The sequence below is a fragment of the Schistocerca gregaria genome, chromosome 6 (genome assembly GCF_023897955.1).
Source record: "Schistocerca gregaria isolate iqSchGreg1 chromosome 6, iqSchGreg1.2, whole genome shotgun sequence".
NCBI classification, from domain to species: domain Eukaryota; kingdom Metazoa; phylum Arthropoda; class Insecta; order Orthoptera; family Acrididae; genus Schistocerca; species Schistocerca gregaria.
In genome coordinates this window covers 337118525-337134022 of record NC_064925.1, presented here as the reverse complement: position 1 = coordinate 337134022, position 15498 = coordinate 337118525, and the positions used below count along the sequence as shown (strand labels likewise).

General features: G+C 37.0%; 1 protein-coding gene across 1 annotated transcript in view; it reads right to left on the bottom strand.

Annotated features, from left to right (window-relative positions):
- LOC126278873 (dynein axonemal heavy chain 2) overlaps positions 1–15498 on the bottom strand; it is a 914655-nt gene that overhangs the window by 161478 nt on the left and 737679 nt on the right. Inside the window, 1 exon segment of the mRNA XM_049979148.1 lies at positions 12927–13073. Coding sequence (XP_049835105.1) covers positions 12927–13073 — 147 coding nt within the window.

Below are 15498 nucleotides of genomic sequence, written 5' to 3'. Positions count from 1 at the left end.
ACCAGAATCACACATTTCCTCGAAGAAAAAAGGCCCGATAATGGTAGATGTGGTAAATCCAACCCATACCATGACTTTCTCGTCGTGCAATGCAGTTTCCATGACAGTTCTAGGATTTTCGGTAGCCCAAATTCTGCAGTTGTGGGTGTTGACAGACCCTCGTAGGGTGAAATGAGCTTCGGCAGTATACAGATTAGATTACATTAGTTTTTCGTTCCATAGATCCATGCTGAGGGCCTTTTATTTCTTTTTTTTTATTAAAAAAACCTGAAATAGTAATACTATAGTATGAATATATACAATAAAGGAGTAGAAGGAGTTGGCCACTAGCAAGTCTTTCAGGCTCCTTTTAAACTGATCTTTATTTGTAACTAAATCTTTTATGTTTACTGGCAAATTACTGACGATGAGTGTTCCTGAGTAGTGGACTCCTTTTTGAACTAAAGTAAGTGCTTTTAAGACCTTGTGGAGATCATTTTTGTTCCTGGCATTGCATGTATGAACTGAGCTATTTGTTGGAAAAAGAGATATTATTTAGGACAAATTTCATTAAGGAGTAAATATACTGTGAGGCAATAGTTAGTGTAGCCAGTTATTTGAAGAGGTTTCTACAGGACGTCCGTGAATTTACTCCACAAATAATACGTATTACACACTGTTGGACTCTGAAAACTTTTGTTTGAGTTGAAGAGTTATCACAAAATAGTATAGTATATGACATTATGTAATGAAAGGAGGCAAAGTATGCAAGCTTTTTCATTTTTATGTTGCCTATGTCTTCTAACACTCGAATTGCAAATACAAATTTGTTAAGACGTCTCTGCAGTTCTGTGGTGTGCTCCTCCCAACTGAATTTATCAAGTAGTAATCCCAGCAATTTAAGACTGTCAACCTCTTCTATCTGCTATTCTTCATACTTTATGCATATGCTGGGTGGAAACCTCTTACAGGTTCTGAATTGCATATAGTGAGTCTTTGTGAAGTTTAATGTCAGTGAGTTGGCTTTAAACCATTTATTAATACCCAAGAAAATATCATTAGCAGATCTTTCTAGAACTACACTTGACATACTATTTATACTATTTATTACAATACTTGTGTCATCTGCAAACAAAACAAACTCTGCTTCTGGCAGTGTAACTAATGAGAGATCATTAATGTACACAAGGAAAAGCAGTTGCCCTAAGATGGATCCTTGTGGGACACCACATGTAATTTCTTCCCATTCTGATGATGACTGATGACTAATTCACTAGTCCCTTGCACTGACACCCTTTGTTTCCTGTTAGTGAGGTATGACCTGAACCATTTTGCAGCACTGCCCGTGACACCATAGAATTCTAATTCATTTAAAAGGATGTTGTGGTTCACACAATCGAATGCCTTTGACAAATCACAGAAAATACTTGCTGCTTGTAACTTGTTATTTAATGAATTAAGTACATTTTCACTGTAGTTGTAAATAGCCTTCTCGATATCAGAAGCCTTCAGAAATCCAAACTGTGTTCTTGATAACATGTTATTTGTGATCAAATGGTTGAGAAGCTGCCTGTACATTACTTTTTCTAAAAATTTTGAGAATGCTGGCAAAAGTGAAATTGGTCTGTAGTTTGATGGTATCTCTTTATCCCCTTTCTTGAATAGAGGCTTAACATCTGCATATTTTACCCAGTCAGGAAATGTCCTGGTTGTAATTGACTGGTTACACAAGTAACTTAAAATTGTACTAAACTCACAAGAACATGCCTTAATTAACTTTGTTGATATCTCATCGTAACCACTAGAATGCTTTGTTTTTTAACATTTTATTATGGAGGTTATTTCTTTTGGTGAAGTGAGTGACATATTCATGTACCTGAAGCTATTTGTAAAGGCTAGTTTCAGATATTCAAGGGCATTATTTACTGATCCTGACAGTCCCATTCTATCAGCAATGGACATAAATTACTTGTTAAATAGATTTGCCACACTATGCCCATCTGTTACTAATGCGTCATCTACCCTTAGTGCTATTTGCTCCTGTTCCTTTCTGGTTCTACCAGTCTCCTCTCTCACTATATCCAATATTGTTTTTATTTTGTCCCCTAACATTGATATCTTCTTCTCGTAGTGCAAGTGTATAGATGTCTGAAATACTTTTTTTAATATTTTACAGTATTCCTTGTATTTAGCTAAATCATCAACATTGGAGCTATTCTTGGTCGACAGATACATTTTCCTTTTTGTCTTACAGGAAATCTTTATTCCTTGTGTAATTCATGGTTTTATTATAGACTTATGTTTAATTTGAGTAACTTTTAGAGGAAGACAGTTTTCAAACATGGTACTGACATTGTTCATGAATATGTTATATTTTTCATTCATGACATGAGCACTAGAAACATCTTTCCAGTTCATATCTTTGAGCAGTTTTCTAAAACACTCAATTTTTGGTTGATTGACTACTCTCCTGTACTCAGATTTAGCAGTCTTGATAATCTGCTTGGAATTTACATCTAAAACAAGGAGCTGCATGTCATGATCTGGTAGTCCATTTATAACAGGTTTTATGATATGATTTTGTTCCTTTGATTTGTCTATAAAAATGTTATCAATGGCTGTCCTTGAGGATTTAGTGATTCTAGTTGGAAAGTTTACAGTGTGAGTTAGATTGAAAGACAACATTACTAACTGCAGTAAATGTTTATGGGAAGATTGCATTAGAAAATCTGTATTAAAGTCACCAGCAATAAAAATGTCTTTGTTTCTTCCTGTTAAATAACCCAAAAGAGCTTCTAGATGATTTACGAATAGATTATAATTTCCTGCAGGTGCTCGTTAAATAGTTACAATTATATAGGAACTGTTATGGAACTCTATTTCTGTTGCACATGCTTCTAGATGCTGCTCTAAACAGAATTTATTAATGTAAATGTTCTTGAATTTATGGCAGTTTTTAATAAATGTGGCAACTCCTCCTCCATCCATATCTACTCTGCAGAAGTAGGAAGCTAGCTTAAATGCTGAAATATCTAACATATCTATACCAGTGGTCACTTGATGTTCAGAGAGGCAGGTTATATCAATTTGGTTAGATGAATTCCTTTCATCGATACAAATGAGTAGTTCATCAACTTTATTTCTGAGTCCCAGAATGTTCTGGTGTAATACAGATAACTGATATTGCATACTAATGGGATTATAACTGTTTTGGTGAAGATGAACTGGCAGTTTCTCATTACTTTCTGTTAAACATTGTTTAAATGGAGGCTGTATGCTAAAATCTGACTCCTGTTCATCTGTTTTCTCAAACTGAGAGTGTGTGCCAATCTCTCTTAAAACTCGTTTTCTTTCCTCCTTCTCTATCCTAAAAAAGGCATCCCACTGACACCTGTGACCACTGGTATTTTACCACTTGTGACAGTGTCCCCCCTTAAGTTTTCTGCAATCAACCCAGACAGCTTTCCCTTCCCTTTCCTATTGAGGTGAAGGCCATGCCTAGTGTAGTCCCACCTATTGATATGCATCCATTGGAATCAAAACAATATGGGACCTTATATCTGTCCTAAGCAGCCACATCAATCCAACTCCAAGTTCACCCTCCCTACGGAAGAGTTCAAATGAGGCCGATCATGGCGTCTCAGCACAGACACAAACCCCACACTCGTATGCTTCGCTGCTGATGCTACCTTCACCAGGTCACTCTCTATGGAATATTCAGAGTGTCTGTCAATGCTATTTCCACCCACTATAACCACAGCATCCTCCTTTGTGAAATCCTTGCATAAAGTACGTACCGTATTGACTCGAATCTAAGCCACACTGGAATCTAAGCCGCACCTGAAAAATGAGACTCGAAATCAAGGGAAAAAAATTTTCCCGAATCTAAGCCGCACATGAAATTTGAGACTTGAAATTCAAGGGGAGAGAAAAGTTTTAGGCCGCACCTCCAAATCGAAACAAAGTTGGTCCATGGTAGCATGAGATACAATTTAGGTCGAATGAATGATGATACAGCTACAGTAGTTGGTTCGAGTCGTAAGCTTAGCAGTTAAGCTTTACCAGGTAGCCATTGCAATGCGTCAGGCGCTCCATCCATATTTATACTGGTACCCTTCCGTTTTCACGTGCTTCATCTGGTTTGAATTGATTGCTTATTTTTCTTTGATCTGATAAGTGCCGTTCTCTTTGTTCTAGGTGTTTACATCACTCTAAGCTGAAAATGCATTATTTCAGTGTGTCATGCATAGTTTGTCGCATTCTGATAATGAGTGTTTACGACCTGCCGCCACTCACGGCATGGCTTGCTTTCGTGCGCGCTACTGCCCCCCCCCCCCCCCCCCCCACACACACACTTTTTTTTTTTTTTTTTTTTTTTTTTTTTTTTTTTTTTTTTTTTTTTTTTTTGTCTCACCAGCGAAATAATGGCAAGAGACTGCTATTTGTTTTCTTTGATAATGATCAACAAGAATCAAATAATAGATTGCATATGATAGAAGATGTTCTGAACGAGAGTTTAGTGAAAAAATTTCTCCGTTTGAAAATCTTTGCAGACGCCTCTTTCGTACATTACATTCTGCACAGAAATTAGAGTCGTCTTAGATTTAAAAATCTAGTCAATTGTCGTGCTTCATTTCTGACTGTATCACTATTAGGCATAAGAATAATATGAATATAAACATGAGATGATATGTATATTCTTCCACGTTTGCTGTTGCCTCACTTTAGTTTCGTAGTTTATTAGGCAGACAGGATTTAAATGAGATAGCAGCAAACACGAAAGAATACATGGCAAAATGTTTATATTCATATTATTCTTATGGTGAAGAGAATACTGCCTATGATTCACAATTCATAAAAGTTCCTATTTGCAATCATCTCTTCTCGCATGTAGGAAAAAAATTCAGAATGTAGAGTTGGCCGTATTGACAAACATTCCAAACAGTCTTGCCAGTCAAACTTTTGTAGTACATTGAAATGCTGCCACATTCGAAGATGAACAATACGGCATTTGTATTTACTTTGTTGGATAATGTATGAAAATGCAATGGTCGAAACTCGGGACGGTGAAAAAAGCTCGTCTTCCACCTTTTTTAAATTTATTTAATGACGCAGAGGTTTTGGCTCTAGTACTTATCTTTGTGCCTGCAAAGCATGCCTGTGTAGCGCTACATATATTCGACGCAGAAGTTAGTTGTGGCGGCACCTACCAACATTTTTCAGAACTTCCACTTACTTTGCACTCAATTCTAAGCCGCAGACAGCTTATATTCGAGTAAATACGGTACATCCTCTGTTACCTAACCCAGATCTGCACTAGGCTTGACAAAGTTTGTGACCTGGTACTCTGGACCTAGATTTTCCTGCAGCAGTTGGCCAACACCTCTGCCATGGGAACTACCTAACAACAGAACTTTCTTTCTCTCTACAAATTTCCCTACCTTTTTCAAGTCCTTGAAAGCTTGTTGTGCCCTTTCTCCAGCTTCAGCTACATGAGGTTCAGCCGATTCTGACTGAGGCAACAGGTCAAATCTATTTTCAAGATTTATGACAAAACTGTCTGATGCTCTCCTTTGCCTGTTCCCCCTATTATCTGTTGCCACTTCCCACCTCTGTTCACCCTTCTCCCTCTTTAACCTGTCCAGATCCTCCCTTGCCTTGTCTAGGTCAGCTTGAAGAGCTGCAATTTTCCCTTCCTGTTCTAGTATTTTCCTGTCTCTACTGCAGATCCTACAATACCACTGGTGGGCCTCATTTATGTCCCCATTTCCCACGACACTACATTCACCCAAATGAAAGAAACTACAGCACCCATCACACCATACCCCGGAACTAACGATCCTACGGCATGTCACACACTTCTCACTCATGGTAAAAACAGAAATCGTATAAAGTGATTTAAGTACTGACTAGAACGAAAACAAAGGACCCTAGAAACTATTCAGGCAGATATAAATAAATTGAAAGAGTACTGAATAAAAAATTGGTGATTACATATAAGTTTAAGTCACTGTTTACTTACAATATGCGCACGTGAAAGTAAGCCTAAAATCCGTGCAATAGGCACGAGAAGTAAAATAAACTTCTTACCCCGTTTAATCTTCTTTAACACTTCACTAACACTTCCACTAATGTAAAAACACTTATATTATATTTATACCAACTGGAAACGTTTACCTATAAGTTTAATTCACTGCTTACTTACAATTTGCGCGTATGAAATTAGGCCTAGAATTCGTGCTACAGGCGCGAGAAGAAAAATACGCTTCTTACCCCATTTAATTTTATTTTATACTTCACTAACACTTCCACTTATTTAACAACACTTATATTATATTTATAACACCTGTACACATTTAAAAATAGCTTAAGAACAACGCTTTTTATAATTATTTAGTGCAGCAGATACTCAAAGATCCGCAATGGCGCAGTGTTGCCACCCAACGTTACTCAACCGCTTGTCATCTTTCGAAATGCCCACATCGCAAATGCCCTCCGCTTCACTAAATCGCCAGGTAACAGTTTGTGATGCTGATGGATTTTGTACAGATTGCATCGGAGGGTATGCCTAAGTGCGAACCAAACAGTAGTGTATGGAATGCCGGTGCGAGGTGCGTCTGCACGAGTGTTGACTTCCCCGCTACAGTCCCCCGCTACAGTCTCCATTTCTTCCTGAACTGTCTCATCAGCATTACTCCTTGTGCTCGGTCAGCCACTACGGGGTCTATTGTCTAAACAACCCGTGGCTTCGAAATTGGAAATCATTCTCGCCACTGCTGCATTTGTCAACCAACCCTTACCCATTCGAATCCCCTTCCTATGCAATAGGATCATAATGCTGAACTAGCAGATTCCCCATTCTGATAATAGAGCTTCACTAAAAGAACATTTTCAGGTAACGTCAACATGCTGCGACTGCTGGCACATCTGATTCTCTCTTTCATTACAGCTACTTTTATACATGATTGTCATGCGCAGTCACTGACGTTTTTCTGTCCTGTCAGACATTTTGTGAACTTTTTTTTGTTCTAATAAAACCCCATGTCATTCCAAGCATGTGTGTCAATTTTTACCTCTCTATCTACATTATTCCGTGGTTTATTAAGTTTTCAAATTTATACTGACTTTTTGATCACCTGATACTTCTTCCACCTTTCTGTTTTCACTTCTTTGCTTAGATCTGGTTTTCCATCCGAGCTCTTGATATTCATTAAGTGGTTCTCTTTTCTCCAAAGGGCTTTTACATTTTCCTGCAGGCAGTATCTATCTTAACCATAGTGATATATGCCTCTAAGTTCTTACATCTGTTCTCTATCCATCCCTGCTTAGTCATTTTGCACTTTCTGTCGATCTCATTTTTGAGACTTTTGTGTTTCATTTACTACATTTTTATATTTTCTCATTTCATCAATTAAATTCAATACCTCCCACGGATTTCTACAAGCCCTCGTATTTTTACCTATTTGATCCTTTGCTGCCTTCACTATTTCATCCCTCAGAGCTACCCATTCTACTTCCACTGTACTTCTTTCCCCCGTTCTCATCAATCATTCCATAATACTCTCTCTTAAACTCTTTATTAACTCTGGTACTTTTAGTTTATACAGGTCCCATCTCCTCAAATTCGCAATTTTTGCTGTTTCTTCAGTTTTAATCTACAGTTCATAACCAATAGATTGTGGTCAGAGACCACATATGCCACTGGAAATGTCTTACAGTTTAAAACCTGGTTCCTGAATCTCTGAAACCTTCCAGTGTCTCCAGGCCTCTTCGACATATACAATCTTCTTTCATGATTCTTAAACGAAGTGTTAGCTATGATTAAATTATGCTCTGTGCAAAATTCTATCAGGCGGCTTCCTCTTTCATTCCGTACCCCCATTCCACATTCACCCACTAGTTTTCCTTCTCTTCCTTTTCCTACAATCGAATTTCAGCCCCCATGACTACTAAATTTTCATCTCCCTTCACTATCTGAATAATTTCTTGTATCTCATCATACATTTCTTCAATCTCTTTGTCATCTGTGGAGCTAGTTAGTATTTAAACTAGTACTACTGTGGTAGGTGTGGTCTTTGTGTCTATCTTGGCTACAATAATGTGTTCACTATGCTGTTCATAGTAGCTTACAAGCACTCCTATTTTTTTTAAATTCATTATTAAACCTACTCCTGCATTACCCCTATTTGATTTTGTATTTATAATCCTGTATTCACCTGACCAGAAGTCTTGTTCCTTCTGCCACCAAACTTCACTAATTCCCACTATATATAACTTAATCTATCAATTTTCCTTTTTAAATTTTCTAACATACCTGCCCAGCTAAGGGATCTGACATTGCATGCTTCGATCGATAGAACGCGTTTTCTTTCTCCTGATGTCCTCCCGATAGTCCCCCCCCCCCCCCCCCCCAATAAAGCTGCATGCCCTTGGGAAAAATTATGGTTGTAGTTTCCCCTTGCTTTTAGCCATTCATAGTACCAGCACAGCAAGGCTGTTTTGGGTAATGTTACAAGGCCTGATCAGACAATCATTCTTCTTTCTTTATTCACCATTGACCACATGAGGTGGAATAGGTAATTTACATGGATATCATATAACATTTTCCTTGGATAGTACCTTAAAGCTAAAGGAGCACTGCAAATAGTGCCCATAGATCATAACATACACCATAACATAAGGTAAATACATTCAGTGACATCATATACTGAAAACCTTAAAAATTAATGTCAATTGATTTTATATCATAAATTCTGTTATATTGTAAAAAGAATTGATGAGTAAACAGTTTAGTAGCTTGCTCCTGAAGCTACTTATGTGAGCCGACCGAGAAGAAAATGGAAGTTTATTAAATATTTTTAGACTATTGATTAGATGGGAATTCCCTGTTCTTGTCAGCCTGTGGCTAGGTATGTCTAATTTTGTTTTGCCTCTGGTATTATGGTGGTGTATGTTTTCCCTCATTTCCAAATCTGCTATATTGCTTTTTGCATACAATGCTGAGGCGTATATATAAAAATTAATAACTGTTAATATTTTCAGCTGAATGAACAGTGGCCAGCACAGTGCTCTGATCTGACAGAACTGCTCATTGCCCGTATCACTTTCTTCTGAATTTTTAGAACTTCAGTGATGTGAAGAGAGTGTCCCCATATCAGCAGTCCATACTCTGTATGTGACTGAAAGAGTTAAAAATAATAAACTCTTAAATATTCTTTTGTCACTGGGCTTCTCATTTTCCACATTAAATACGTAACTCTAGACAATTTTGTGCAGGTATGGTTGATGTTTGTTTCCCACATTAACTCAGAGTCTACATGAATTTCTAGAATTTTAACTGCTTACACCTTTATCTCTTTTGACAATCCCAGTATAATCTTTTGGTTTTTATCAGGATTGCAAAGCAGTGTATTTTATGAGAACCAATTTAGTGCTGCTTCCAGGCCATCTTGCATCATATCTTGCAGAACTGATATGTTCTCATGCTGAGCAAGCAAAGTTGTGTCATCAGCATGACAAATAAGAGTATTGGGGATACAATGGGGTAAATCAATGATTGCAATTATAAAAAAGAAGGGCCCAAGGACAGAACTTTGTGGGACTCCTGCCTTAACTTCTAGCAATTGTGTGTCTTTGTTTCTGACAGAGGCAAACTGCTTCCTATTGTTTAGGTATGATTCAATTACTGCCAATACAGAGTCTTGCACACCATAGAATTGGAGTTTAGCAAGTAAGATATCATGAGAAATGCAGTCAAATGCCTTACTTAACTCACATAAAAGAAGTGAGGCTACTTTTTATTCTTGAAGGCTGTTATTAATTAATTCGCAATTGAAAGAACAGCAGTGGTGGTATTTCTTCCCTTGCGGAAGCCAAATTGACTAATAGAGAGTAAGTTAAGCGATTCAAAGTAGTAGTTTAGTTGGCTTTAAATAAGAGACTCAAATATTTTCGAGAAAATGGGAACTACTGAAACTGGTTGGTAATTTTTGAGATCATGTTTGTCCCCTTTTTTATACATTGAGATAACTTTTGATATTTTCAGAGTTATAGGATGGACTCCAAACTTTAGATACCTATTAAACAGAAAGGCCAATGGTTCGCTAATTAATTATGTAATTGGACAACCAAGAGCAGTCCATGCTCTTGGAGTTTGAGAATTTTGCCACTACCTTTTTAATCTCAGTGGGTGCGATTGTCCTCCTTTTAAAGGAGTGCTTAAGTAGATCACTTGCATTAGTGTTTGTTGTTTCAATTTTGTTCCTAATATCACTTACAGAGTCCATGAAAAATGATTAACTTTACTCGGGTCAAGAGCTACGCTATGTTCATCATTCCAGCAATGCTCTTGTGCAACAACATTCCATGCAGCTTTGCACTTATTAGGAGCCCCTTATATGTATCTTTCGTATGCTGTTCTTTTTGCCATTCCAAGCTTAGTTCTGTAGGTTCTCTGACATTCAAGATACACTTTGTACAATTCATCTTTCTGCTCCGTTCCATACTTAAGAGAATTTTTATACATATAGTACAACAATAACATATTTTCCATCATATTGGTAAGTTTATCTGGTGCCACTTAATATTTTTCTTTATAGGTCATCCAGACTGTTGCCCCTGCAACTACTGAAAAGGCTGCTGCCTCTCTTCAGCAACCACATATTTATCTGGCCTCTCAACAGATAACCCTCCATTGTGGTTGCACCTATGGTACGGCTATCTGTGTCGCTGAGGCACGCAAGCCTCCCGGGGGGAAGTGGTATACTACTAACATTGTATTCAAAATGTAGGTCTTAATGTAGAAACATGTAAGTTAATGCAGATGAGTTGGAAAAACAAACTTGTAATGTTTGAAGCAGCACACTACTAACACTGTATTTGAAATTACAAGTTTGCTTTTCCAACTCATTTGTATTAACCTACATTTTTCTACATTTAGACCTAGTTGTCACTCATTACACCAATTAGAAATTTTGTCTACATCATCTTGCAACCCTCCTAGAGTCACTCAATGAAAACAGCTTCCTGTACACCACAGCATCATCAGCAACCGGCCGGAGTTTGTTGTTAACCCTATCCGCTAGATCATTTATGTATACAGAAAATAACAGCGGTCCTTTCACACATCCCTGGAGCACTCCTGACAATACTATCTCTCTAATGAACACTCACTGTTGAGGACAATGTACTGGCTTCTATTATTTAACAAGTATTCGAGCCACTCACATACCTGGGAAACTATTCTGTACATTTGTAACTTCATTAACTGTCTGCAGTGGAGCAATATGGCAAATGCCTTCCAGAAATCTGTGAATATGAAATCTGCCTGTTGCCATTCATTGATTCACAATTCACAGGATACCATGTGAGAAAAGGCACAGGATATCATGTGAGAAAAGGCGAACTGAGTTTCTTGCAAGTGATGCTTTACAAAACCATATTGATTTGTGGACAGACACATTTCTGTTTCAAGGAAATTTATTATATTTTATCTGAGTATATGTTCTAGAATTCTGCAGCTAACCAGTGTTAAGGATATTGGTCGATAATTTTGCAGGTTCATTGTTTTACCCTTCTTGTATACAAGAGTTGCCTGCACTTTCTTCCAGTCACTTGGGAATTTGTGCTAGGCAAGAGATTCACAATAAATATAAGGTAAGTAAGAGCGAATACTGTAGAGTACTCTTTGTAAAACTGAATTGCAATTCCATCTGGACATGGCAACTTATTTGCTTTTCTATGTCAGAGACACTTAGTACTATGCCCTCCATAAGATAGTCTGTGCGAACAATTTCTTAAATTAGAAATTTCAAAATTTGCTTATTTTTTTCTATCTCCTATTGCCGCACCAGATTGGTCAATGAGTGACTGGAATTAGAAGCCTTAGACCTGGTTAGCAATTTTATGTAGAACCAGAATTTTCCAAGGTTCTCGGCAAGATCTTTTACTAAGGTAGTTGTAAGTTTCACGCATCGATTTTTATACAGATGCATGAATTTCCACAAACTTTTTCCTGTCATTGGGGCTTAGTGAGAGAGAAATAATAGTTTTGCTCTAGTGAGTGTGTGCTGTAAGCTATATTTAAAAATATAGTGTATTGAGACCCAAAAAGAATTCTAGATGGCTTACTTCATGATTCAAGCGGCAGCAGGAGAACAAAGAGAATATTAGCACATGTGGCCATCATTCCTTCCTTTGTGTCTTCTTCTGCCAGCGATTGGTGAGAAAATTTTTTATCTATCCAATTACATTTTATTGTCAAAAGTTGATTAATTTCATTGTTATTTCATGATCACCCTATTGCTTCAGATGCAAGTATGTACAAAGTGAGAAAGAGAAGGAATAGCAACAAGAGGTCACTCGAAATACTACAGTTATAGAAAATAAAGCCTCCAAATTAGGTGGCTCACTGAATCAGATTGTTTGAACTGAAAAATTTTTAATTTTCTATATATTGTCTCTAATTATATCATGCATATTAGATACATCTGAAGCTATCTACACATCTGAAGCTATCTATTGTGGTGTGGTTCCATTTGTGGACTCATAACAACTAAGACCCACACAATTCTTCTCACAAAAGGTATCAATAAATGTAAGAATAACTTGCAACTCTAAATTATCCCACAAACCACACTGTATGGATATGTGAATTCACAATACTGTGTAAGATCTTGATGGATCGTACAAGCTGTCGGATATAAGGAAACCAAATTACAAATACCTTGTCTGATATAAGCACAGCAAAATACAAACTGTAAAAATTACTAGCACTATTTTAGAAGTCATGTCTTTGCACTTGCAGTTGTAAGTTCAGGAAAATGAGAGAATAAATTTGACATGCATATTTAACACATTTATTTTTGGTAACTAGTATTAATGTATTTAATACCACACACAGTCAATAGAAAATTGGAAGACAGCTTAATTCAGATCATTATACTTACAGCTTTCTTCCACATAGTGATTAACTGATCACGATATTGTGACACAAAAGGTCCCAAATATGAAACAAAAGCTGTAGCAATTAGAACATTTCCTGGCAAACAATTAAACTCTCCATCCAGAAGTTTCACAGTTTGTTCCCATCGGACCTTGAAAGAGTAAACGTTATAAGCAAACAATGTGCCCGAGAAACAAGGTTGAAAATGGGAGACACTGTTAAAGATAAATGGAGAACAAACACAAGCTGAGACATAGAATAACTAGCAAAAGTCCTGATTTTTCACTAACACAAACATAGTAATATAAATGATTTAGGAATAAAGGAGACCATTTACCGAGCTGCACAAGTGTTGAGTTGTCAACTGGCACAAACAAAAGAGAAATAAAACTTTCCAGATTTTGGGATCAGTCCTTTCTTGAGCTAGAGTGCAAATTCATACATACATACACACACACAACACACACACACACACACACACACACACACACACACACACACACACACACACACTTGTGTCCCTACATAGTGCCAGCTGGAGGCACAATGCTGTGAATGCAGTTTGGCAGGTGGACCGGGTGGGTTGGGAGTTGTGCCGGGTGAGGCTGGTATAGAGAGAAAGAGGCGGGAGACAGAAAGAGGGGTTGTGGGTAGGTCGCTAGCAACTCAGAGGGAAGCAGTTGGTTTTCTGGCTAAAAATGTGAGAGGGAAGAACCGCAAGTGCATGAATTACGCATGTGATGCACGGGTGCCATAGCAAGTGATGGATAGTGCAGAATAAAGGTGACATGGAGACATGAATTGGGAGGGAGCTTTTGTTTTTGGCCACAGTTTGGCAGTGCCATTCATTCTAGCAGACAGCTGGTTGATTGTCATACCATCATAACAAGCTGTGTAGTGGTTGTAGCAGAGTTGGTATATAACATGGCTGCTTTCACAAATGCCCCAGCCTCTCATGGGGTAGGATAAATCCAGGACTACACTGGAGTAGAAAGTGCTGGGTGAGTGGCTGGACAGGTTGAAACGTAACAGCCCATTAAGACCCACTTAAAATGAACATTTTCCAATCTAATTCAGGATCGCACATGTAAACAAGTTATGTAACTAGTCTAGAAAAAATTATAACTAAAAAATAACTGCTTAATCTCATTCACTTCAAAGTGTAGAAGCTCTGTAAAGGAAGGGAGCAATTCCCATGAAGGAAGCCTCTAGTAATTAATAAAAAAAATGTAAATGCATTATTGTAATTACAATATTCGAGAAGTTCTTCTCGAATAATATAACAGACACGTACTAATATTGTAGTGTACTAGCTGTTCTGGAGTAAACATATGTTTATATATGTATTTTCATTTGTCCTATGTCAATTTTAATTGTTAATTAATCAAAAAATGATTATTAATAATGCTGAGGATTGTTCAGGATTGTTAAGAAGGGATAAATAGTTACAGCCATATTGCCAAAGAGTGTCAGTACTTTGTGTGTTTTTGGACAGAAAACATGTAACTTGTTGAGCATAATTAATTTCATTATGCTAAGTATTATACAACCTATTTCAGATTTGTGAAGATGCTTTTATTTACTTTCAGATTGTAATAAATATTCGGCAGGCACATTATACTGGATTAATTATTTAAATAAGTTAATAGCTCCTTTTTTGTGTTGTTTCAGAGTTAAGTTGCTAGTCGAAATATTATTCCATTTTTTTCGAAAACAGAACAACGAAGAAAGTGAATAACACAACAAAGGACTTAATGAAACTTATGTGAAAATGCAACTTGGAGAACTAACTGTAAGTACAAAACTTATTTGAATTTTTACTTTTGGAAATTGTTTTTTTGTCTGCATTGTCATTATGGAGGATAATAGGGAGGTTAACAACAACAGGGAGGTTGACCATAATGGGGAGGTTAATGGAAACTTGCAAAATAGCATAGATTTTACTCATAATAATGTAGTTAATCGGAACAGTGAAATCAGAGAGGATAGTGATCACAGTAGTGTATGTTCACCCTTTCGTGGACTTGAATCAAATGTATCTGCCTTAGTAGGTTAGTTCAGTTAATGGAAGAACAAAAAAGATCACTGGATAAACAAAAAAGGTCAATTGATGAACAGAAAATTTTTCTTCATTCAATTGATAAAAAATTAGACAACCATGGAACTGAAATTCGCAAGACAAAGGAGAGTTTAGAAAGATGCTGGGAAAAAGTAGATGAAAATACCAGAAATGTGTCGACTATAGAAGGGGATATTGTCACCTTGAAGCAGGAACACCAAGATTTTGAAGACAGGTTAGATTCCAAGGAAAATTTCGAAAAGGTTGTTTACTGCAGAAGTGTTACAATTAAAAAAAGTCAACAAAAATTTCGTAAATAAATTCACAGAAACAGACTAAGGTATACAAAATTCCACTAAAATTGCAAATGAGAATTTCGCAGAATTAAAAGAGGAAGTAGGTACTTCTTTAGGCCAAATCTCAAACTTCAAATTTAAACTCCAAGGAATTGAAGATTCCATTACTACGAAATCATTTTGTAGTTACAATCCATTGTGGAACAATGTCAACATAAAAA